Source organism: Suricata suricatta, chromosome X (assembly GCF_006229205.1).
Source record: "Suricata suricatta isolate VVHF042 chromosome X, meerkat_22Aug2017_6uvM2_HiC, whole genome shotgun sequence".
NCBI classification, from domain to species: domain Eukaryota; kingdom Metazoa; phylum Chordata; class Mammalia; order Carnivora; family Herpestidae; genus Suricata; species Suricata suricatta.
Genome location: NC_043717.1, coordinates 56,170,463 through 56,193,774, shown reverse-complemented (window position 1 = coordinate 56,193,774; position 23,312 = coordinate 56,170,463). Strand labels below are relative to the sequence as shown.

Below are 23,312 nucleotides of genomic sequence, written 5' to 3'. Positions count from 1 at the left end.
AAAATAACCTGAATGGGTTAGTATGTTTATATACAGATATTTAGTGAACCTCTGTTGATGAGTAAATAAATATATAGAGTTTGAGCCAGCAGTTAGTAGATCTTAAGATTCGTACTTTTTCTTCAGACACTAGATATTAATCATAGCCACAAAGATGTAAGAAATGAGCTGTCTGGATATTCTTTTTTTTCCCTCCTGGCTGTATATTCTACCATCATATAAGACAATCATTCTGTTTGTTCAGGTTAGCCACCGGTACTAGCAAGTCCTCTTTTTCTGTATTGCTGCTACTACCTAACCAATATTTTCCTGGTTTAGGTAATCATTTGTATCTAGCACATTAGTGTTCATTATTTCTTATTCTTATAATTAAACGGTTTCAAGGGTGCTTATACATGTCTTGCTTTCTCAAGTAGGCAAATAGTTCTCCTAAAGTTATGTGTTATTCTCTGGCATATTGGCACATCTTACCCAAAGGACAACCCAGACTGCATCACACTTTGATTCATTGCTTTTAGTGTATGATTAAAGCAAGTATTTTTCCTAACACTACCTACTATATCCCCTCCCCACTTTTTTCTTTCTTTTTTCCATATAGAGGAGACCGTTTGAAACATAAATTACTCAGTTGGTAATATGACCACTTCAATTTAAAACCTGCCTGTGTGTTGCAGTCTTTTTTTTACCAGGGCATCATATTGTATAGTCATATGAAATATAATAACTACAATCATATGATGATTACTATATGATTAAAGAGGGTAAATATGTTTAAGAAAATGTTTTCTTATATGTTTGGTACCTACTTATGCATATCTTTTAGTTGCAAGCAATAATAATTCTTTAAACAGTTAATTCCTGTCATATATTTAGGATAACTAATTTTCATTCTCTTTTCTTGTTACAGAGGAAAGATTATACAGCATTAACAAAGTTCTTGCCTCCAAAACATGAATATGTGTTAGCTGTGAGAATGACTCCCATTCAGTGCAAGCTCTATCAGTACTACTTAGATCACTTAACAGGTAACAAATATGCTCAGTTTATTTTTATCTTTTCTCTAAAGACATTTGTTTTCTGAAGAATGTTGTCTTAGTAATTTTATCATGTCATTTGTTTTTTTTAATTGTGCATTTGAATAACTTACTTTGTAAAAGCACAAGTTATTTCTAATTTAGAAAACACTAAATTGTCAAAATAAACTAAGGAACACACTGGTGAAAAAACATATATAGTATATTTGAATAATACCCTTGTAATGAGCTTTTATTTCAGGAAAATTATTAGTGAGTAAAATGTAAAAGAAAATATATAAAAGTCCAGTGTATTATTTAAAAAATTGAACATAATAATAAAAGGCAAAAAAGCACAAAATGCAAGGCAGAACATATATTATGCTCCCAACATTATAATAAAAATATATCCAAATCCCTAAAATACACCAAAATGCTTAAGAGAAATAGGTTCTTTTGGGTGGTTTCATTATGAGGATCTTTTAGATTATTTCTTCTTATTTTCTATGGCCTTTTAAAAAGCACAATGAATAGGTATTAATTTTATCATCAATAAACTCATGTGTCTGTGTGTGTGTGTGTCTATGACTGTGTGCCCAAGGTTGTCACTGTTCACAGAGCAAAACCTAGCCTCTGTTTGGTCTGGAGTAAGGTTTCTTACTTGTTAGTCACTTCATTCTGGTGACTTTTGCCAAGTGATAAGTTAGGTTTGTTGAGGCGATACAGGTTAGAAAGTACCCATTAGCTATTGTGAATAAAATAATTGATCAAAAAATAATAGAAGGTGGAAATATGTACACACATATTAAAATGATGCTTCATATCAGTAGTTAAATGATACTCTTCATAATAGCAGTGTACTTTTTTAACTGGGCATTTTAGAGAACAGAATAATGATGATGGTCCTCAGGAATTATTTTGCTTCGGGGAAAATAGGGATTGAATGTTAGTATTTTACAGAAGTGCTTTTTTGCTATATTATAAAAACATTTTTATTGACTTTTGGAAGAAAATCACTTGTTTTAATTTAAAAATGTTTTTCAAACATTTATTCATTTTTGAGAGAGAGAGGCAGAGCACGAATGGGGGAGGGGCAGAGAGAGAAGGAGACACAGAATCTGAAGCAGGCTTCTTGAGTTGTCAGCTCAGAGCCCGGCACGGGGCTCAAACTCACAGGCTGCAAGATTATGACCTGAGCTGAAGTCGGCTGCTTAATACACTGAGCCATCCAGGTACCCTGAAAATCACTTCTAAGAAGGTTCATAGTTTTATTTGTATATCAGTCAGAAACTATTAGATTTATTGTACCATCATGTTTTCAATGACAGAAGTTGGAGACATAAGTAACCAAATGTCATTCTAGTGAGAGAGCTACTATGTAGTTAGGGATATCCAGACTTATCTTTCATTCATATCTGAGTAATAACAGGTAGTAAATTTGGTTTCTTAATTTAATATTTTTCCATTTAAAAGTTTGGTTTATCTTAGAGAAAATGGCAGCTACCATGTTTTCAAATATTAGATAATCAGTTGTCTTTAATAGCCAGTAGCAAAATGTTAATGGCTTATATATAGATCTTAAAATGTACTCTTTTGAGGGCAATATAATATTTAAGAATTAAGGGGGCCTCATTCTTTGTGACTTTAATTGATAGTAAATATCTAAAGTACTAATTATTAAAAGCTTCTAAACTCTGAAAAGTATGATTGTCAGATTCTCATCTGGTGCCATGAATATTTTAGTTGTGAAAAGGTCTGGGGTTCCATCCTGCTAAATGTGTTGTTTTCTTTTCTTAAAGTAGAATAAACTGAGTTAGTAGTCCCTTTGAGAAAAATTTCCATAAAGGCCAAATGGGTTCTATTAAAGGCTACTCTATCTTGATTCTTACTACAAATCTCTCATCCACCTATCTCACTTGCATTTACAGTGTTTGGTATTTTTCTGTTACACATTCCAAAATTTCTTTTGTTTCTATATTTGACTCTTTTTAGATCATAATTGGATTTAAGAAGTTCACTTAAAGTTTGTTTTTTATTCTAGCAATAGTTTGGTGTTAATTTTAGTAGTGATAACTTATAATAGATTTAATATTTATAGAATTAAAGTCATAAGAAACAGACTTAATGAATTTCAAAGAAATTAAAGCCCTCTTAATTTTGCTGTGTGCGTGTGTTTGTACACACATACATATACAATGGGGTATTCAGTCTTAAAAAGAAAAGAAATGCTGGGGTCTCTGGGTGACTCAATTGGTTAAGCATCTGACTCTTGGTTTCAGCTCAGGTTATGATGTCATGGTTTGTGACTTTTGGGCCCTTTGTGGGCTTCCGTGCTGACAGTGTGGAGCTTGCTTGGGATTCTCTTTCTCTCCCCCCCACCAATGCTTGTGTGCTCTCTCTCTCAAATAAAAAAAGGAAATGCAGAAATGTTGACATGTTACAATATTAAAGAACCCTAAAGAATAAACTAGGCACAAAAGGACAAACCCTTAGACATATTTATAGTAGTCAGATTCTAGAGGCAGAGAGTAGTAGTTACCAGTGTTTGGGGGAGAAGGAAATACAGAGTTATTTTTAATGGGTACAGAATTTATTTCCAGGGTGATGAAAAAGTTTTAGAAATCTAGAGTGGTGATATTGCACAACATTGTGATTATACTTAGTGCCACTGAATTGTACTCTTCTAAATGGAAAACAGTAATATGCTTTGTGTCTAAAATTCATGGGTCCAAGTGTCATCCTTTAGAGACTGATTAAGTGCATCTGGAGTAGGACTCAGGCACTTACATTTTTATAAGCCCTACAGATGATTTTGATGTACCCTTAGCTTGACATCCACTGCTCTAAATGATGTTCAGCATAACAAGCTATCAGGGAAATGTAAATCAAAACCACAGTGAGATAAATTTTATTTCTCACTAGAATGGTTAGAATCCAAGAAATAAAAAAAAAAAAAACCCAAGTGGTATGGATGTGGAGGAATTGGAACTCTGTGTGTTGCTGGTCTTGAATGTTAAATAGTATAACTTAATGTGGAGCACAATTTGGCATTCCTTCAAGGTTTAGTGTACAGTTACCATATAACCCAGCAATTACACATCTAAGTGTATATTCAGTAGAAAGGAAAATACTTGTGCACACAAGAGATTTATACACCAATATTCATAGCATCATTATTCATAATAGTTAAGAACTAGAACATGTCCATCAACTGGTGACAGGATAAACAGATTTGATACATGCATGTCATGGAACATTACTCAGCAATGAAAAGGAAGAAAATGTTGATACATGCTATAACACAGATCAACCTTGAAAACATATGCTTAAGTAAAAAAAGCCAGTCACAAATGACCATATGTTGTATGATTTCATTTATATGAAATATCCAGAGTAGGCAAATCTATAGAGACAAAGTAGATTAGTGGTTTCCTAGGGAGGTGAGAGAAATAAGGAAATTGGGGGATGATGGCTTAGGGATTTAGGGTTTCTTCTGAGGGTGATAAAAATGTTTTAAAAACTGGGTTTTGGTGATGGTTTCACAATTCTGTGTACACTGGTGAATTATTGTAGTGGTAAATTGTATGTGAACTATATTTGAATAACACACTCAGCAGCTCTCTTTTTATCTATAGAAGTTTTATTCAGTTATCTCTCAACTAATTGCTCATTCTTTATGATTTCCTGTGTCTTGCATTTCTTTTTTTTTAATAAATCTTTTTTTTATGTTTATTTATTTATTTTGAGGGGGAGAGAAGGAGAGAGAAAAAAATACCAAGCAAACTACACACTGTCAGTGCAGAGCCTGACATAGGGCTCAAACTCATGAATCCTGAGATCCTGACCTGAGCCAAAACCAAGAGTTGGATGCTTAACCAACTGTTACCATCCAGGCATCCCTGTCTTTAACATTTATTTAAACATAGTAAACAGTTATAGTCTATGTCTGATTTTTCCAGCTTTTGAAATCCTTATAGATTTCTTTTATCTCTCTCATTTCTGTCAGTTCAGGCATGCTGCCTTGTTTCCATGTGTGTTTAAGTACTTTTGACCATAAGTTCCTAATATCCCTTGGAGTATTAACATGTGGGAATTCTTTGAGGCCCAGGATAAAGACTGGTTACTCCAGAAAGGATTTGCTGGTTTTTTTCTGCTAGGGGTCTGGGGGTATAATTAGTCTGAGATCTCTTGATATTACAATTTGTGCTTGAAGCCCTCTTAACTTTAAAGTTAGTAGGAATTTGGGCTAATGATGGGCTATTTGATGATATGAACTGGGAACTCTATAGTACTTAAAATGTTACTCCTTTGTTTTTTCTACTTTCTACGAAATAAAATATGCATACACTGAAGAATGTTAATCAGTTTTAGTGGTCTTTGCATGGTAGTTCAAGGGTGGTAGTTTTTCTGTGAGATTTCTGTACTGTGTGGCTAATTAGAAGGTGGTATGACTATAAGATGTAGATTTAGAGTTGAACAGGTGTAACAGCATAGGTTTAGACATCAAAACTAAGCCATTTCCTTATTTTTTTAATTAAAAAATTTTCAATGTTTATTTTTGAGAGAGTGAGAGACAGAGAGAGACAGAGTATGAACAGAGGAGGGGCAGAGAGAGAGGGAGACATAGAATTGAAAGCAGCTCCAGGCTCTGAGCTATCAGCACAGAGCCCGACGTGGGGCTCGAGCCCACAGACTGAGATTGTGACCTGAGCCCAAGTCGGATGCTTAACCAACTGAGCCACCCAGGTGCCCCTAAGCTGTTTCCTTAAAGTCGGCATTATAGGGCCTGCATTGATGTATTGAGGCAGTGGAATAACTAAAAGAGATAACTCTTTTCACTTACTGTTCATTATATGTAGAATTGTTCTGGGCACCACTTGGTAGTTAACTGCTTGGGTTTCAGGCTTGCATTACTCTTTGTTATGTTTAAAGGTGGCCTTGATTCCTAACAGTTAACTGAAGGAACATTGGGGGAAAGAAAATCAGGTTTCTAAGATAGTACAAAGGAATTATTTGGTTAGTAAGATTTTTGTGGTAAGGCAATGTGGAAATCCTAGAAGGTTTTTCTAAATTCTTAGTGGCCAAACTACTCCGAGTGTATAGATCAACACTTTTTAATCATTTATGTGGAAAATTCTTTGAAATGATTTTCAGGACTTGGGGAAACTCTGTATAAAATTTATTGATATATTCCCTGGTATTTTATTATGATCATCTTCAGTTCCCTGCTTATTATAGCTATATTGATCATCAGAATATTCCAGCGAGACTGGTTTATAATAGTATAATTATAATTTGTAAAGAGTCAAAAGGAGAATTGAATCTAAAAAGCTTTTAGTCTTGTATTTTTGGGAAGTTTGCTTCAGCTCTACTCTTCATCCTTGAATAACCTTGAAGGGTACTTAATGCAGTGGGGGAGGCTGAATGATGGCCACCTGGAGAGGTCAGATCTTACCTAGTTCCTGGAACCTGTGTTACCTTATAAGAAAAGGGATTTTTGCACAGATGATTAAACTAAGGATCTCGACATTAGGAGATTGTCCTGGATTTTCCAAATGGGTCCTAATTCCAAGTGCAGATGTCTTTTAGGAGAGGTATAAGGGAGTATCTGATCTACACAGAAGAGGAGACGTGGTGATCGCAGAGTGAAAGATTGATGTGGCTGCAAGTCAGGGAATGCCAGCAGCTGCCAGATGCTTGAGGCATGGAACAAATTCTCACCTGGAGCTTCCAGAGTGAATGTGTGTGGCCCTATGGACACTTTGATTTTGGCTTAGGACAGATTTTGGACTTGTAATTTCCCAATCTGTGCAGTAATATATTTCTGTGGTGGTAAAATTTTGGGTTTGTAATGATTTGCTACGGCAGCTCTTGGAAACTAATTGAAGCTGTGAGTTTCCCCAGCCATTCTTCTTTTGACTTGTACCCTAGTCAAGCATCTGAGAAGCTTCTTAGAATGTTTAGATTTCTACGCCTCATCACAGATTTAGGAAATTAGAATTTGTAGGAATAGAATTTAAGGATCTGTATAACAAATTGCCCTGGTGATTCTGACACGCACCAAGTTTGATAAACATTTCACTAGGATGCTGTATTGGTTTCCTCTTGCTGCTGTAGAAAATTACCACCAAGTTGATGGCTTAGGACAACACAAGTTTATTCTTCCATGGTTCTAGAGTTTGGAGGTCCAAGGTTAGTGTCACAGGGCTAAAGTCAGCAGGGCTGGTTCTGCATGTTCTAGGGAGGGAAAATGTTTCCTTGTCTTTTTCAGCTTCTGGTGGCTGCCTGTATTCTCCATATTAAAAGTGTATCACTCCAATCTGTGCTTATGTTATCACATCACCTTCTCTGACTCTCATTTTTGGATTCTCTTATAGGGACTATCCTGTTTGCATTGGTTGCTCCTGGATCAACTAGGATGGTCTTCTTTACTTTAGGTCCCTTATCTTGACTGCATCTGCACAGTTCCTTTTTCCATATAGGATAACTCGTGGGTGCCTAGGATTGTAATGTAGATATATCTGGGAAACCATTATTAGTTTACCACAGACTCCACGATTACATCTCATGTAAAAACCATAGATGTAAATGAGGTTCAGTTAGAGATTGTCCTGCCTAATTCATTATGTATTCACCTAATGTTTTTTGGTAACTTTTCCAAATAAAGTCCTTTGGAAGTAAAATAATTTTTTTTAAAGATAGAATGATTCAATAATAATTGTCAGTACTTTTTTTTGAGTAGACAACATATTTTTGTGGATGTTTATTTGGCTAGCTTATTAGCATATCTTTTTTATGTGGTTCCCATTCACCACAAAGAATATCAACTCTAATATAAATCAGTAGTGCAGGTAGAAGAAACTTTTTTTCCTGTTTAGGTAGAAGTTTTTTCACTTTAAAAATTTTCTCCTTTTTGGGACACCTGGGTGGCTCAGTCATTTAAGGGTCTGACTTCAGCTCAGGTCATGATCTTGTAGTTCATGAGTTCGAGCCCCATGTTGGGCTCTGTGCTGTCAGCTCAGCCTGGAGCCTGCCTCATATTCTGTGTCTCCCTCTATCTCTGCCCCTCCCCCTCACCCACTTGTGCACATGCTCTCTCTCTCTCTCTCAAAAATAAACAAACATTAAAAAAGTAATGAACAGTTCCTCCTTTTTTCTGTCTTTTAGCTAGTTAGGCCTAAAACTTTTATAAAATTTCTCTATAGTAGAAGATATTTATGTATGTACAAAAGTAGTTTTCCCCCCACAAAACAAAAATTGGCTTTTAAGCCCTTCATGAAGAATAAAACAGTACAGTTTAGATTACCTCTCCCCCTGCTATTTTTTTTAATCCCTTAGGGTGCCTGTGTGGCTCAGTCCATTGAGCGCCGACTTTGGCTTAGGTCACCGTCTTGCAGTTCATGAGTTCGAGCCCTGCATCGGGCTATGTGCTGACAGCTTGGAGTCTGGAGCCTGCTTTGGATTCTGTCTCTCTCTCTCTCTCACTCTTTCTGCTCCTCCCCCACTCATTTTCTCTCTCTCTCTCTCTCTCTCTCTCTCTCTCTCTCTCTCTCTCTCTCTCTCAAAAATAAACATTAAAAAAATTTTTTAAGTCCCTCTTTCCTTTATATTAATTTAAAAACTCGTAAGGCATTCAATGATAGAACAGCTGGGTAGAAGATCAACAAGGAAATAGAAGACTTGGAAAAACTAAACTTTAACAGATATCTGTAGAACACTCTATCCAGCTGCAGTGCAGTACACATTCCTCTCAAGTACACACGGAACATTCTCCAAGACAGACCATATTTTAGAATATAAAATAAGTTTCAATTAATATAATAGGATAAAATCACACAAAATATATTTTTAACCACATGGGAATGAAATTGCAAAACATTAACAGAAGGAAAGTTAGAACATACACAAATGTATATAAATAACAGTCCCGAATAGCCAATAGATCAAAGAAAAAAATCACAAGGGAAAATAAAAAATATTTAGACATGGATGAAAACAAAAACAAGGTACTTGAATACAGGATGCAGGTAAAGCAAGCTTAAAGAGGGAAATTATAATTGTAAATGCCTATAATTTTAAAAAAAGATTTCAAATTTATAATCTAACCTTTTATTTTAGGGACCCAAAGAGCAAACTAAACCCAAAGCAAATAGATGGAATGAAAGAATACAGACTAGAGCAGAAATAAATATAAAGGAGGAAAAAAACATAATCACTGAAACTGAAATTTCGTATTTTGAAAAGAACAACATAATTGATATCTTTTTAGCTGTAGTTACTAAGTCATAAATAGAGGAGACACACTAAAATCGAGTGTGAAAGAGTATCTATCACTTACTGACATTATGGAAATAAAATTATAAGGCAATGCTGTGAAAGTTGTATATCAAGAAATTAGATAACTTCATTTTCATAGAGTGATTTGTATCATACATAGTGGAAATACCTCTTATAAGACAAAATAATCAGTACCAGAGTTAATGTGTCATATGATTAAATTTTCTCTTGCCATGAATGGAGGCAAGATGTATTAATTTTTGGTGAATTTGCATCTTTTAAAACTGTGGACAGAAAAATATGTTATTGTTAAAATGCTTTTGTCCCTTTTTATCAGCTTTGTTTTGCATCTTATTCCCTTGTAGGAGTACATTTTTTTGTGTAAGGATACTTGGAAAGGTTAAAAGATTGGATACAGAGAGGCTTTCTCTAAAACAAGAGTTTTTTTTTAAAGCTTTTATTTAAATTCCAATGTACAATATGCAATGTAATGATTCAATGTACATGTACAATGTAATGTACATGTGATGATCCAATACTACCATACATCACCCTGTTCTCATCATGTCAAGTACCCTTCTTAATCCCATCACCTCTTTAACCCATCCCTGCCCACCTCTCCTAACATAGAGAATTCTTAGGTCTTAACCTTAACTACTTTCTTTATCAGGTGTAGGTAATAACAGTGAAGGTGGAAGAGGAAAGGCAGGTGCAAAACTTTTTCAGGATTTTCAGATGTTAAGTAGAATCTGGACTCATCCTTGGTGTTTGCAGTTGGACTACATTAGCAAAGAAAATAAGGTAAATCAGGTAACCTTAAAGGTGTCTGTTGGAAGAATAATAACTTGAGAGAAAATGTTGATCTATATAATCTTTATATTTACATTTTCTTTTTCTTTGTGGTACAGTAATTCAACTTATTTCTAGTTAATTTCTATGTTAGAATGCATTATGGTTATGGAATGACTATTAAATGTTATTTTTAACATATTGCATAACCATGTTAAAATGATTAAAATTAAGAAATTAACAATGAGTATATACTATTAACTAAACAATAGACTTTAAATGGATTTTATCAGTTTTGTATTTATGTCCTTTTTCTTTTCCATGATTCATTCCAAGACCTCACATTGCATTTAGTAATCATATCTATCATGTTGCCTTTATTTTTCTAATCTATGATAATTCCTCAGTTCTTTATCCCTTGACAATTAACTTACCCTTAAATAAAATAAATATCATTATAATTTCCAACAGAACTTGAAATAAACTATTAAAACACTCATCATTTTTTTTTCCCTCTAGGGATACTTTGATGAAGACAGTATGGATGAATTTATAGCTTCAGATTCTGATGAAACTTCCATGAGTTTAAGCTCCGATGATTATACAAAGTAAATTGAATACTTTTTGTGTCCTGTGTTGACACATTTAAAATCCCTAATTTTGATTGTCCTTTCATATTTGGCATTTGTGTCTTTACTATGCTTTCTTAACAGTTTAAATTTATTCCTTTCTTAGAAAGAAGAAAACAAAAGGGAAAAAGGGGAAAAAAGATAGTAGTTCAAGTGGAAGTGGCAGTGACAATGATGTTGAAGTAATTAAAGTCTGGAATTCAAGATCGCGAGGAGGTGGTGAAGGAAATGTAGATGAAACAGGAAGCAATCCCTCAGTTTCGTTAAAGCTGGAAGAATGTGAGTTTAATGAATATTGCCTTTATCATGGACCATTGATTTAGAAAATATGATGGCTATGTTTTTTTCCAGTTATTAATATATCCTTATTATTTTGCTCAAAGGAGTATCTTTCCTCAACTGGTAAGCAACTAAAATAATCAGATCATATAATAACAAGTATCTGGTGAATGTTTAATTATAAGCAAGCCATTGTGCTCTCTCTGGTATTTAAGAGGAATGAAAGGAAAACTAGTGTTTATGTGCATGTATATAAACTAAATGCTTTATTGTTTTCACTCCATGTGTTAGCTAAGGTAATTCTTGAGTAGACTTGGAATGCTGTTGATAAATATTTTTAATAAATATTGGTACAAGTCAGACTCAGACCTAGACACACATAATTTCAGAACCACCATGGTATTTTCACTTAACTACATATAAATAACTAGAAACATTGCATATAATCAAGTATGATTGTAATTAGCTTTATACAGTGACACTAGTGTTAATGGGTTAGGCTTTTTCCTCTGTAATTCGTCATAATCTATAATTGTATATGTTAAGTTTTCCCTATATCATGTAGAGTTTATTACCTCTTTTGCTTTCTCTTCCTCTTTTTCTCTTGTGCATGAATGTACACACAACTGAACATCTTTGAAGTTTATTTAATGTTTATTTATTTTGGGGGGAACAGAGCATGAGCGGGGGAGGGGCAGAGAGAGAGAGGAAGACAGGATCCAAATCAGGCTCTAGGCTCTGACTGACTGGGGGGTGGGGGGGAGGCTAGAACTCATGAACTGTGAAATCATGACCTGAGCCGTAGTTGGATGCTTAGCCAACTGAGTCCCCCACATGCCCCACAACTGAACATCTTTGAATTTTCTACTGGCTGAAGTTGCTTTGACCTATATCTAGATATGAAGAGTTACTGTTAAGACTCCATATATCCTAGTGTTGCCTGACTGGGTGACTACTAATTCCAAAGCTGGGACTAAATATCTGAATATTTGAAATAGCAAATATCTAAAGACTGAACAGTATAAATAGCTCTAAATATTTGTCATTTGAAAGTCATGTAGCAAAGCAATTGACTATGAAGAGAAGACAGATAGGTGCCACCTAGGTAAATGACTAATTTCAAAGAAGCTTGGCTGGGTTTTAGGCCGCAGCAGAACTAATTTGGTGATGTCTTAATAAACTCTTAAGTCTTCAAGAGAATAAGGGGCAGAAAATGGATTTGAAGAAATAAAAGCTAGAAATTTCCTTAATGTGGGGAAGAAAATAGAAATCCAGATCCAGGAAGGACAGAGAACTCCCTTCAAACTCAGTAAAAACGAAGGAAGCAAGATGGCGAGGAATACTGAGTTGCATACTTCTTGCCCGCATCTCTCAAATAAAGAAGGGTTGAAGCCAAAGGATGCTGAACCATGTGTGTTTGGGAGGAAAAGAGAATCCACTAAGAAGACAGCCTCACAGGGGCATGATTGCAAACTGGGAAGGAAAAAGCTGACTGAGGCACAGAGGGTTCGACCTGGAGTCTGCTCTGGAAAGAGATGAGGGAAAGAGAAATAGTGGCTGAAACTGCTTATAGAAACTGTCCCTGGAGAAGAGAAAAACCTCCGCCTGGGAAGGAGAGGGATCCTGTCATCCCATCTCTAACTGCAGGACATTGGAGAGAGATCCTATCTCTAACTGCTGTACTTTCTTTGGGCTGGGTGCCCTGGTCACAGTCGATACCTGGAGGAACTGCTGCCCTACTACCCCTATTCAATCCGTGGCTAGGAAGCGCCCCGGCCTGCGGGATTACATTTTGGGTGGTATCATTAAAGCGCATGGACTAAGATCTGGAAATGAGGTGGGGCTCAGTACATAGAACACAGCCTACCTTGGCTACACCGCCAGCACAATGAGATGGGACCAAAAAGAGTGATTTGCAATTCTTGGTTCAAGAAGGGACTGGGGGTTCCCCATTTTTCTCAACACAACCACCATGGCAGGGCCTCAAGGAGCATCCCTCAGGACCAGTGGAGGTGAGACCTGCCTACACTGAACCACGTCCATCTGCACTGGATAGCTACGTTTTCTTTCTTTCCTATTTTTTTTTTTTAACAGAGCCCAGGCAACACCAGCATTGATGCATTGCCATGATTAACTCTAGATCAATTCTTGCTATTCAGATAAATTCTCCCTTATCTCATTCTTACCTCTCCTCTCTGTTGGACTGGAAACTCTGGTTGTAGGTTTGCTTAAACAGTCACATTTAATCTATTTTCTAGATGCATAATCTATACCTCTATCATTACCTTTCTTTCTCCCTCTCTGGAATCATCAGCCGATACAGTCACTCTGGGTAACATTATCATCATTTCATTCTCCTTGCCTCATACAATATTCTCCTTTTTCTCTCTCTGAAGTAAGCCTTTTAGTCTCTCTGCCTGGTCAATGTTCAATTTCTCTTTCTCCCCACCCCTGTTATTTCTCTCTTTGTGTATGCTCTTCCAGCAGCAATGCCTCCACCCTGCTCTTTATTTGAAGCTGGAATTTCTGGTTTTATGCTTTTAGACTACTGTATCTCTTTTGTTGTTTTTGCTTTGTTTTGTTTTTTCCTTTTGGATAGCTTGTTTTTTTGATTTGTATCTGTGTTTGTGTGCTTTTGTTCCCTGTTGGTTGGTCTGTTTTTCTTTCCAGGGCTCCCTCAAAAACAAGGCAAAAGTACCCATGGTGGAGAGTCCCAAATATCACTGAGTGGGAAAATAAAATAACCAAAGACACAACCTGAGAGACCAAGGGACACCATTAAAAGAACACTTGCTGAACAGACAGGCTATGGACAGTCAGTGAGCCTCCTTTAATATAGCAGAACTCGCAGGTACAAAATGCACCTGCTTTTAAAACTGACAAGAGACAGAAAGCTATCCAAAATGATGAAACGGAAGAACTCCCCTCTAAAGAATTTCCAGGAAGAAGTCACAGCTTCAGAGTTGGTCAAAACAGATACAAGCAGCATAACTGAGAAAGAATTTAGAACAATAGTCATAAAAGTAATCACTGGGCATGAAAAGGGCATGGAAGACAAAAGAGAAGATAATGCTATAAAGACTATGGACTGTAATGATAGTTGTGAAGAATTGAAAACTGGTATAAATGAGGTGCATAATAAAATGGAAATGGCCACTGCATGGATTGAAGAGGCAGAGAGGAGAATAGGTGAATTAGAAGACAGAATAAGTAAAAAAAAAAAAAGAGGAAGCTGAGAAAAAGAGAGTTAAATTGATCCAGGAGCACGAAAGGAGAATTCCGGAAATGAGTGATGCAATCAAACGGAACAATATCCATTTCACAGGAGTTCTAACAGAAGAAGAGAGAGAGAGGCGCTGAAGGGGTACTCGAACAAATTATAGCTCAGTACTTCCCCAATCTGAAGAAGAAAACAGACATTGAAATCCAAGAGGCACAGAGAACTCCCCTCAAATGTAACTTGAATCGATTTTCGGCATGACATATCATAGTGAAACTGGCAAAATACAAGGATAAAGAGAATTCTGAAAGTTTCTAGGGAAAAAAGCTCCTTAACACACAAAGGGAAACCTATCAGGGTGGTTGCAAACCTATTTACTGAAACTTGGCAGGCCAGAAATGAATAGCAGGAAATCTTCAATGTGATGAACAGAAAATATATGCAGCCAAGAATCCTTTATCCAGCAAACCTGTCATTCAGAATAGAAGGAGTGACGAAGATTTTCCCAAACAAAAATTGAAGGAATACATCACCACTAAACCAGCCCTACAAGAAATCCTAAAGGGTCTCTAGGAGAGAAGTGTTGAAAGGAACATAAGGTACCGGAGACACCACTATATGCATGAATCCTACAGGGAACACAATGACTCAAACCCATATTTTTCAATAATAACACAACATAAATGGACTAAATCATCCAATCAAAAGAGATAGTGTATGAGAATGGATTAAAAAAAAGAACAGGGGCACCTGGGTGGCTCAGTTGGTTAAGCGTCCGGCTTCCGGCTTCGGCTCAGGTCATGATCTCACTGTTTGTGGGTTTGAGCCCCGCGTCAGGCTCTGTGCTGACAGCTAGCTCAGAGCCTGGAGCCTGCTTCGGATTCTGTATCTTCCTCTCTCTCTGACCCTCCCCTGCTCACACTGTCTCTCTCTGTCTCTCAAAAATAAATAAAAAACATTTAAAAAAATTTAAAAAAAAGAACAAAATCTATCTATCTGCTGTCTACAAGACACTCATTTTACACCTGAGGACACCTTCAGATTGAAAGTAAGGGGATGGAGAACCATCAAGCGACTGGATGTCAAAAGAAAGCCGGAGTAGCCATACTTATATCAGACAAACTGGACTTCAAAGTTAAGGCAGTAACAAGAGATGATGAAAGGTATTATATAATAGTTCCAGGGTCTATCCATCAGGAAGTGCTAATAATTATAAATATCGAGGCACCAAATTCTGAAGTACTCAAATACATAAAACAATCACAAACAGAAACAGTCTTATTGATAAGAATGTGCTAATAGCAGGGACTTTAATACTCCACTTACAATAATGGATAGATCAACTAGACACAAAATCACTAAAGAAACAAAGTACCTAAAGTACACATTGGGCCATATGGATCTGACAGATATATTTAGAACTCTGCATCCTCAGGCTAGGGAATTCACTTTCTTCTCGAGTGTACATGGTACATTCTCCAACGCAGATCACATACTGTGTCATAAAACAACCCTCGATAAAAATAAGATATCTGAGATCATACCATGTACACTTTTAGATCATAGTTTCATAGTGCTATGAAACTTGAAATCAATCACAGGAAAAAGTCTGGAAAACCTCTAAAAACATAGAGGTTAAAGAACACCCTATTAAGAAATGAATATGCCACTCAAGCAATTAGAAAAGGAATTAAAAAATACATGGAAATAAATGAAAATTAAAATACAACAATCCAAAGTCATTGGGATGCAGCAAAGGCACTCCTAATAGGAAAGTACATTGCACTCCAGGCATATTTCAAGAAATTGGAAAAAGCGAATATACAAAATCTATTAGAACACCTAAGGGAATTAGAAGCAGAGCAGCAAGAACACCCCAAGCAAGGCAGAAGAAGAGAAATAATAAAGATCTGGACACAAATAAACCATATAGAATCCAAGAAAAAAATGATCAATGTAACCAAGAGTTGGTTTTTTTGAAAAATTAATCAAAATTGACAAACCTCTAGCCAGGCTTCTCAAAAAGAGAGAGCACCCAAATAGGCAAAATCACGAATGAAAATGGATTTATTAACACGACTCACTCAGAAATACAAGCAGTTATCAGGGAATGCTATGAAAAATTATATGCCAACAAACTGGACAACTTAGAAGAAATGGACAAATTTATAAAAACACATACACTATCAAAACTCAAAGGGGAAGAGATAGAAAATCTGAACAGACCCATAACCAGGGATGAAATTGAGTCAGTTATCAACAATCTCCCAACCAATCAGAGCCCTCAGCCAGATGGCTTCCGTGTGGAATTCTACCAGGTATTTAAAGCAGAGTTAATACCCATTCTTCTCAAGCTATTCCAAAAAAATAGAAATAGAAGGAAAACGTCTGGACTCATTCTACGATGCCACTATCACTTTGTTTTCCAAACCAGACAGAGACCCAGCCAAAAAAGTACTACAGGCCAATATCCTTAATGAATACGAATGCAGAAATCTTCTACAAGATACTAGCAAATCAAATTCAACAGTGTATAAAAAGAATTTTTCACCATGATGAAGTGGGATTCATTCCTGGGCTGCAGGGCTGGTTCAATATTCACAAATCAAACAATGTGATACATCACATTAACAAAAGAAAAGATAAAAACCATATGATCATGTTGATAGATGCAGAAAAAGCATTTGACCAAATAAAGAATCCTTTCCTAATAAAAACCCTCAGGAAAGTTGGGATACAGGGGACTTACTTAAACATCATGAGAGCCATTTATGCAAAGCCTACAACTAATATCATCCTCATTGGGGAAAAACTGAGAGCTTTCTTCCTGAGATCAGGAACACGACAGGTATGTCCACTCTCAACACTGTTGTTTAACATAGTGTTGCAAGTCCTAGCTTCAGTAATCAGAAAACGAAAGGAAATAAAAGGCATCAGAATTGGCAAAAATGAAGTCAAACTTTCAGTTTCACAGATGACATGATACTATACATGGAAAGCCTGATAGAATCCACCAAAAGCCTACTAGAACTAATCCATGAATTCAGCGAAGTTGCAGTGTATAAAGTCAGTGTAAAAAAATTGGTTGCATTTTTATACATCAAGAATTTAGCAACAGAAAGAGAAATAAGAAATTGATCCCATTAACAGTTGCACCAAAACACATAAAATAATTGGAATAAACCTAACTAAAGATATAAAAGATCTGTATGTTGAAAACTATCAAATACTTATTAAGGAAATTGAAGAAGACACAAAGAAATAGAAAAATATTCCATGCTCATGGATCAGAAGAATAAACATTGTTAAAATGTCATTACTACTCAAAGCAGTCTACACATTCAATGTTATCCCAATCAAAATTGCACCAGAATTCTTCTCAAAGCTAGAACAAACTATTCTAAAATTTGTATGGAACCACAGAAGACCCCGAATTGCCAATGGATTATTGATGAAGAAAACCAAAATGTAAGGCATCACAATCCCAGACTTTAGCCTCTACTGCAAAGCTGTAACCATGATGACAGATATTATTGGCAGAAATACAGACACACAGACCAATGGAATAGAGTAGAGCACTCAGAATTGGACTCAGAAACGTAGGGCCAGTTAATCTCTGACAAAGCACGAAAGTGTATCCGATGGAAAAAAGACAGCCTCTTTAACTGATGGTGCTGGGAGAACTGGACAGCAACATGCAGAAGAATGAAACTAGGTCATTTTCTTACACCAGCCACAAAAATAAACTCAAAATGGCTGAACGACCTGAGTGTGAGACAGGAATCCATCAAAACCCTAGAGGAGAAAGCAGGAAATAATCCCCTTTACCTCAGCCACAGCACTATCTTACTTGACACATCCCCAAAGGGAAGGAAATTGAGCAAATACGAACTATTGGGACTTCATCAAGATGAAAATCTTCTGCATGGCCAAGGAAACAATCAATGAAACTAATAGGCTACCAGTGGAATGGGAAAAGACAGTTGCAAATGACATATCGTATAAAGGTCTAGTATCCAAAATCTATGAAGAACTCTCCAAACTCCACATCTGAGATACAAATAATCCACTGAAGAAATGGGCAGAAGACATGAATAGATACTTCTCCAAAGAGGACATTCAGATGGCCAACAGACGCATGAAATGATGCTGACCATCAGTCATCATTTGGGAAATCCAAATCAACACCACCCTGAGATACCACCTCACGCTGGTTTGAGTGGTGAGAATGAACAAATCAGGAGACTATAGATGCTTATGAGGGTATGGAAAAATGCATACATTCCTACAGTATTGGTGGGAATTTAAACTGGTGCAGCCACCATGGAAAACAGTGTGGAGGTTCCTTAAACAATTAACAGTAGAACTCCCCTATGACCCAGGAATAGCACTGCTAGGAATTTGCCCATGGGATACAGGAGTTTTGATGCATAGGGGAACATATACCCCAATGTTCATAGCAGCACTTTCAACAATAGCTGAATCATGGAAACAGCCTAAATGTCTAGCAACTGACAAATGGATCAAGAAGATATGGTTTATCTGTACAATGTAATACTACATGGCAATGAGAAAGAATGAAATCTTGCCTTTTGTTTCAATTTCGTTGGATCTCGAGGTTGTTATGATAAGTGAAGTAAGTCAGACAGAGAAGGACAGATATCATAAATTTTCACTTACAAGTGGGACTGGAGAAACTTAACAGAGGACCATGGGGGAGGGGAAGGGATTAACATAGTTGGAGAGAGAGAGAGGGAGGCAAACCATGAGGGACTCTTGAATACTGAGAACAAACTGAGGGCTGATGTTGGTGGGGGAGAGGGGAAGGAGGGTGATCAGCCTGGAGTAGGTCACTTGTTCGAATGGGCACTGGGTGTTGTATAGAAACCAACTTCACAATGAAGTATAAAAGTTTTTTCCATAAATATATAACTTACATTAAAATGTTAACACAAGCAGGCAAACACCAAGATGTTTTCTAATTAAATTTGTAAAATATAGTAAGGAAAATCTTAAAAACAGCAAGGCAAAAATGTCTTTAACCAGCAAGGGAAAATCCATAAGGTTAGTTGGAGATTTCTCAACAGAAACTTGGCAACCCAAAGGCCATGATATATGCAAAGTGTTGAGTTGGAAAAATCTGCAGCCATGAATACTGTATGTAGTAAGACTATCATTCCGAATAGGAGAGAAATAAAGAGTTTCCCACACAAAAACTAAAGGATTTCATGACCACTAAACCACCTCTGCAAGATATGTGAAGGGGATGCTTTGAGTGGGAACGAAAGGCTAAACTCGATGAACAATAGAAAGGAACATACTAAATCTTCAGAAACATTGACAAAACAAGTAATAAAATGGTACATTTTATGAATGGTAAATTCATATTTGTAGATAATTGCTCAGATTGTAAATGGACTAGGTACTCCAATCAAAAGACCTAGGGAATCAGAATGGATTAAAAACCAAGACCCATCTCCATGCTGCCTACAGGAGACTCATTTTAGACCTAAAGACACCTGCAGATTGAAAGTGAGGATGCAGCAACATTATCTTGCAAGTGGACGTCAAAAGAAAACCAGAGTAGCCATGAATGTAAAGAATCAAACTAGGGTTTAACCCAGACTGTAACAAGAAATTGAAAGGCATTGTATCATAATGAGGCTATCCAACAAGAATATCTAACAATTATAAATGTTTATGCCCCCAGGTAGAGACATCAAAATTCATAAAACAGTTAATCAGGTGCCTTGGTGGCTCAGTTCGTTCAACATCCTAGTCTTGATTACGGCTTAGGTCACAATGGGTTGTGGGATCAAGCCCAACATTGGACTCTCTGCTAGCATGTAGCCTGCTCAAGATTCTCTCCTTCATTCTGTCCCTATTGCCCACTCGCACTCTAAAATTAAAAAAAATTAATATAAAACAACAACAAATACAAAAGAATTAATTGATAATAATACTATAAGAGTAATAGATTTTAATATCCCACTCATAGCAAGTGACAGATCATCTAAGCAGAAAATTAAGAAGGAAACAATGACTTTGAAGGACACACTGGACCAGATGGACTTATCAGCTATATTGAGAACATTTCATCCTAAACAGCAGAATACATCGTCTTCTCAAATGCATGTGGAACATTTTCCAGAATAGAGCACATGCTAGGTTATAAATGATGCCTTAACAGGTGCAAAAAGATACACTCTAAAGCTATGAAACTGGAAGATATCCACAAGAAGATATTTGGAAAACCCACAAATATCTGAAGGCCAAAGAACATCTCATTAAAGAATGAATGGGTTAACCATGAAATTAAAGAAGAAATAAAAAATACATGGAAACAGATGAAGTTGAAACATGGTGGTTCAAAACCTTTGTGATGCAGCAAAAGCAATCGTAAGGGGGAGGTACATAGGAATTTAGGCCTACCTCAAGAAGCAAGGAGTATCTCAAATACACAACCTAAGCTTATACCTAAAGTGCCAGAAAACAAAAGCAAATGAAGGATGAGCCAGTAGAAGAAATAAAATAGTAAAGATTAGAGTTGAAATAAATGATACAGATGAAATAAAACAGTAAAAAAATCAATGAAAGAAGGTACTGGTTCTTTGATAAAATTAATAAAATTGATAAACCCCTAGCCAGACTTATCAAAAAGAAAAGAGACAGGACCCAAATAAATAGAATCACAAACGAGAGAGGAGAGATCATACACAATAATACAGAAACACAGTGATTAGGTTAGATTATGAAAAACTATGCCGATAAATTGGGCAATCTGGAAGAAATGGATAAATTCTTTTTTTTTAAATTTTTTTAAATGTTTTATTAATTTTTGATACAGGAGAGACAGAGCATGAGAGGGGAAGGGTCAGAGAGAGAAGGAGACACAGAACCGGAAACAGGCTCCAGGCTCTGAGCCAGCCGTCAGCACAGAGCCTGACGCGGGGCTCGAACCCACGAACGTGAGATCTGACCTGAGCCGAAGTCGGAGGCTTAACCGACTGAGCCACCCAGGTGCCCCGGATAAATTCTTAAAAACATATAAACTACCAAAACTGAAACAGGGAAAAATAGGAAACTGGAACAGATTGATAACCTGCAAAGAAACTGAATCAATCAGTAGTCAAAATTTTTACAGCAAACAGAAATCCAGGGCCAAATGCCTTCCTGGGTTGCAAGGGTGGTTCACCATTCACAATCCAATCCACATTAATAAAAAAAAATAAGAACTATACAATTTTTTCAGTACATGTAGAAAATGCATTTGACACAGTACAGCATCCATTCATAATGAAAACCTTCAATAAAGTAGATTTAGAGGGAACATACCTCTACATATTAAAGCCATATATGAAAAACTCACAGCTAATATCATCACTAGTGGGAAAAGGTGAGAGCTTTTCTTCCATGGTGTGGATTAAGACAAGAATGTCCCCTCTCACCATTGTTATTTAGCATATTACTGGAAGTCCTACCCACAGCAAATAGACAGCAAAAGGAAAGAAAATGCATCCAAATCAGCAAGAAAGGAGTCAGACTTTTCCTATTTCCAGAGGGCATGATACCCTATATGGAAAACCTGAAAGAGTCCACAAAATTACTGTAACTTGTAAATTCAGTAATGTGGCAGGATACAGTATCAATGTACATAAATTTATTGCATTTCTATACACTAATAAGCAGCAGAAACAAATTAAGGAATCAGACTGACAATTTGCCAAATGCAAGAAGATTCCTGGGAATAAACTCAGCCAAAAAGGTGAAGGACTTGTACTGTGAAAAGTGTGAAATCCTGATGAAAGACATTGAAGAGGACACAGGGAAATGGAAAGACATTTCATGCTCATGAATCGGAAGAACAAATATTATCAAAACGTTTATGGTACCTATAGCAATCTATCTGTATCATGTCATCCCTATCAAAATACCAAAAGCATTTTTCACAGACCTAGAGCAAAGAATCTTAAAAAGAAAAAGAATCTTAAAAAGAAAGGAAGGAAAGCTGGAGGCATTACAATTTCTCACTTCAAGTTATATTACAAAGCTATATTAGTCAAAATATTATGGTATTCATGCAAAAAGACACCTAGATAAATGGTTCAGAATAGAAAACCCAGGTAGCAACCTGTAACTACATGGTCAGTTAATCCTCAACAAAGCAGGAAAGAATGTATACTGGGAAGAACATTGTCTCTGTAACAAATAATTGGGTTGCAAAAACTGGATAGCAACATGCAAAAGAATGAAATGAGACCACTTTATTACTCCATATAGAAATATAAATTCAAAATGGATGAAAGACCTAACTGTAGACCTGAAATCATAAAAATACTAGAAGAAAACACAGGCAGTAAATCCTCTGATATTGGCTGTAGCAAGTTTTCTCTAGATATGTTTCCAGAGGCAAGGGAAACCAAAGCAAAAATAAAGTATTGAGACTTCATCAAAATAAAAATCTTCTGCACAGCAGAGGAAATCATCAACAAAACTAAAAGACAACCTTTGGAATGGGAGAAAATATTTGCAAATGATATATCTGATCAAGGGTTAGTATCCAAAAGGTAAAGAGAACTTTTAAAACACAATACCCCCAAAATGAATAATCCAATTAAAAACTGGGCAGCAGACATGAACAAACATTTTTCCAAAAAACATATACAGATGGTCAGTGGACACCTGAGAAGATGCTCATCATCACTTATCACCAAGGAAATGCAAATCATAACTGCAATGAGATATCACCTCGTAACTGTCAGAATGGCTAAAATCAGCAACATGTGAAATAAAAGGTGCTAATGAGGATATGGAGAAAAAGGAATGCTTGTGCACTGTTGGTGAGAAGGCAAACTTGTGCAGCCACTCTGGAATACAGTATGGAGATTACTCAAAATGTTACAAATGGAACTACTCTTTGATCCAATAATTGCACTACTGGGTATTTATCAAAAAAACTACAAAAAGCGTAGTTCACAGGGGTACACACACCCCTGTGTGTATAGAAGATTATGTAAAATAGCCAAATGATGGAAGCAGCCCAAGTGTCCATTAACAGATAAATGGGTAAATAAGAGATGGTATGTGTGTACACACATGGAATAT

General features: G+C 36.3%; 1 protein-coding gene across 5 annotated transcripts in view; it reads left to right on the top strand.

The window, feature by feature from the left end:
* ATRX (ATRX chromatin remodeler) overlaps positions 1 to 23,312 on the top strand; it is a 275,833-nt gene that overhangs the window by 164,011 nt on the left and 88,510 nt on the right. For all 5 annotated transcript variants that reach the window (XM_029929461.1, XM_029929463.1, XM_029929459.1 and 2 more), the window contains 4 exons: positions 908 to 1,025; positions 9,961 to 10,091; positions 10,599 to 10,687; positions 10,815 to 10,987. In XM_029929461.1, coding sequence (XP_029785321.1) covers positions 908 to 1,025; positions 9,961 to 10,091; positions 10,599 to 10,687; positions 10,815 to 10,987 — 511 coding nt within the window. The remainder of the gene's footprint in view (positions 1 to 907; positions 1,026 to 9,960; positions 10,092 to 10,598; positions 10,688 to 10,814; positions 10,988 to 23,312) is intronic.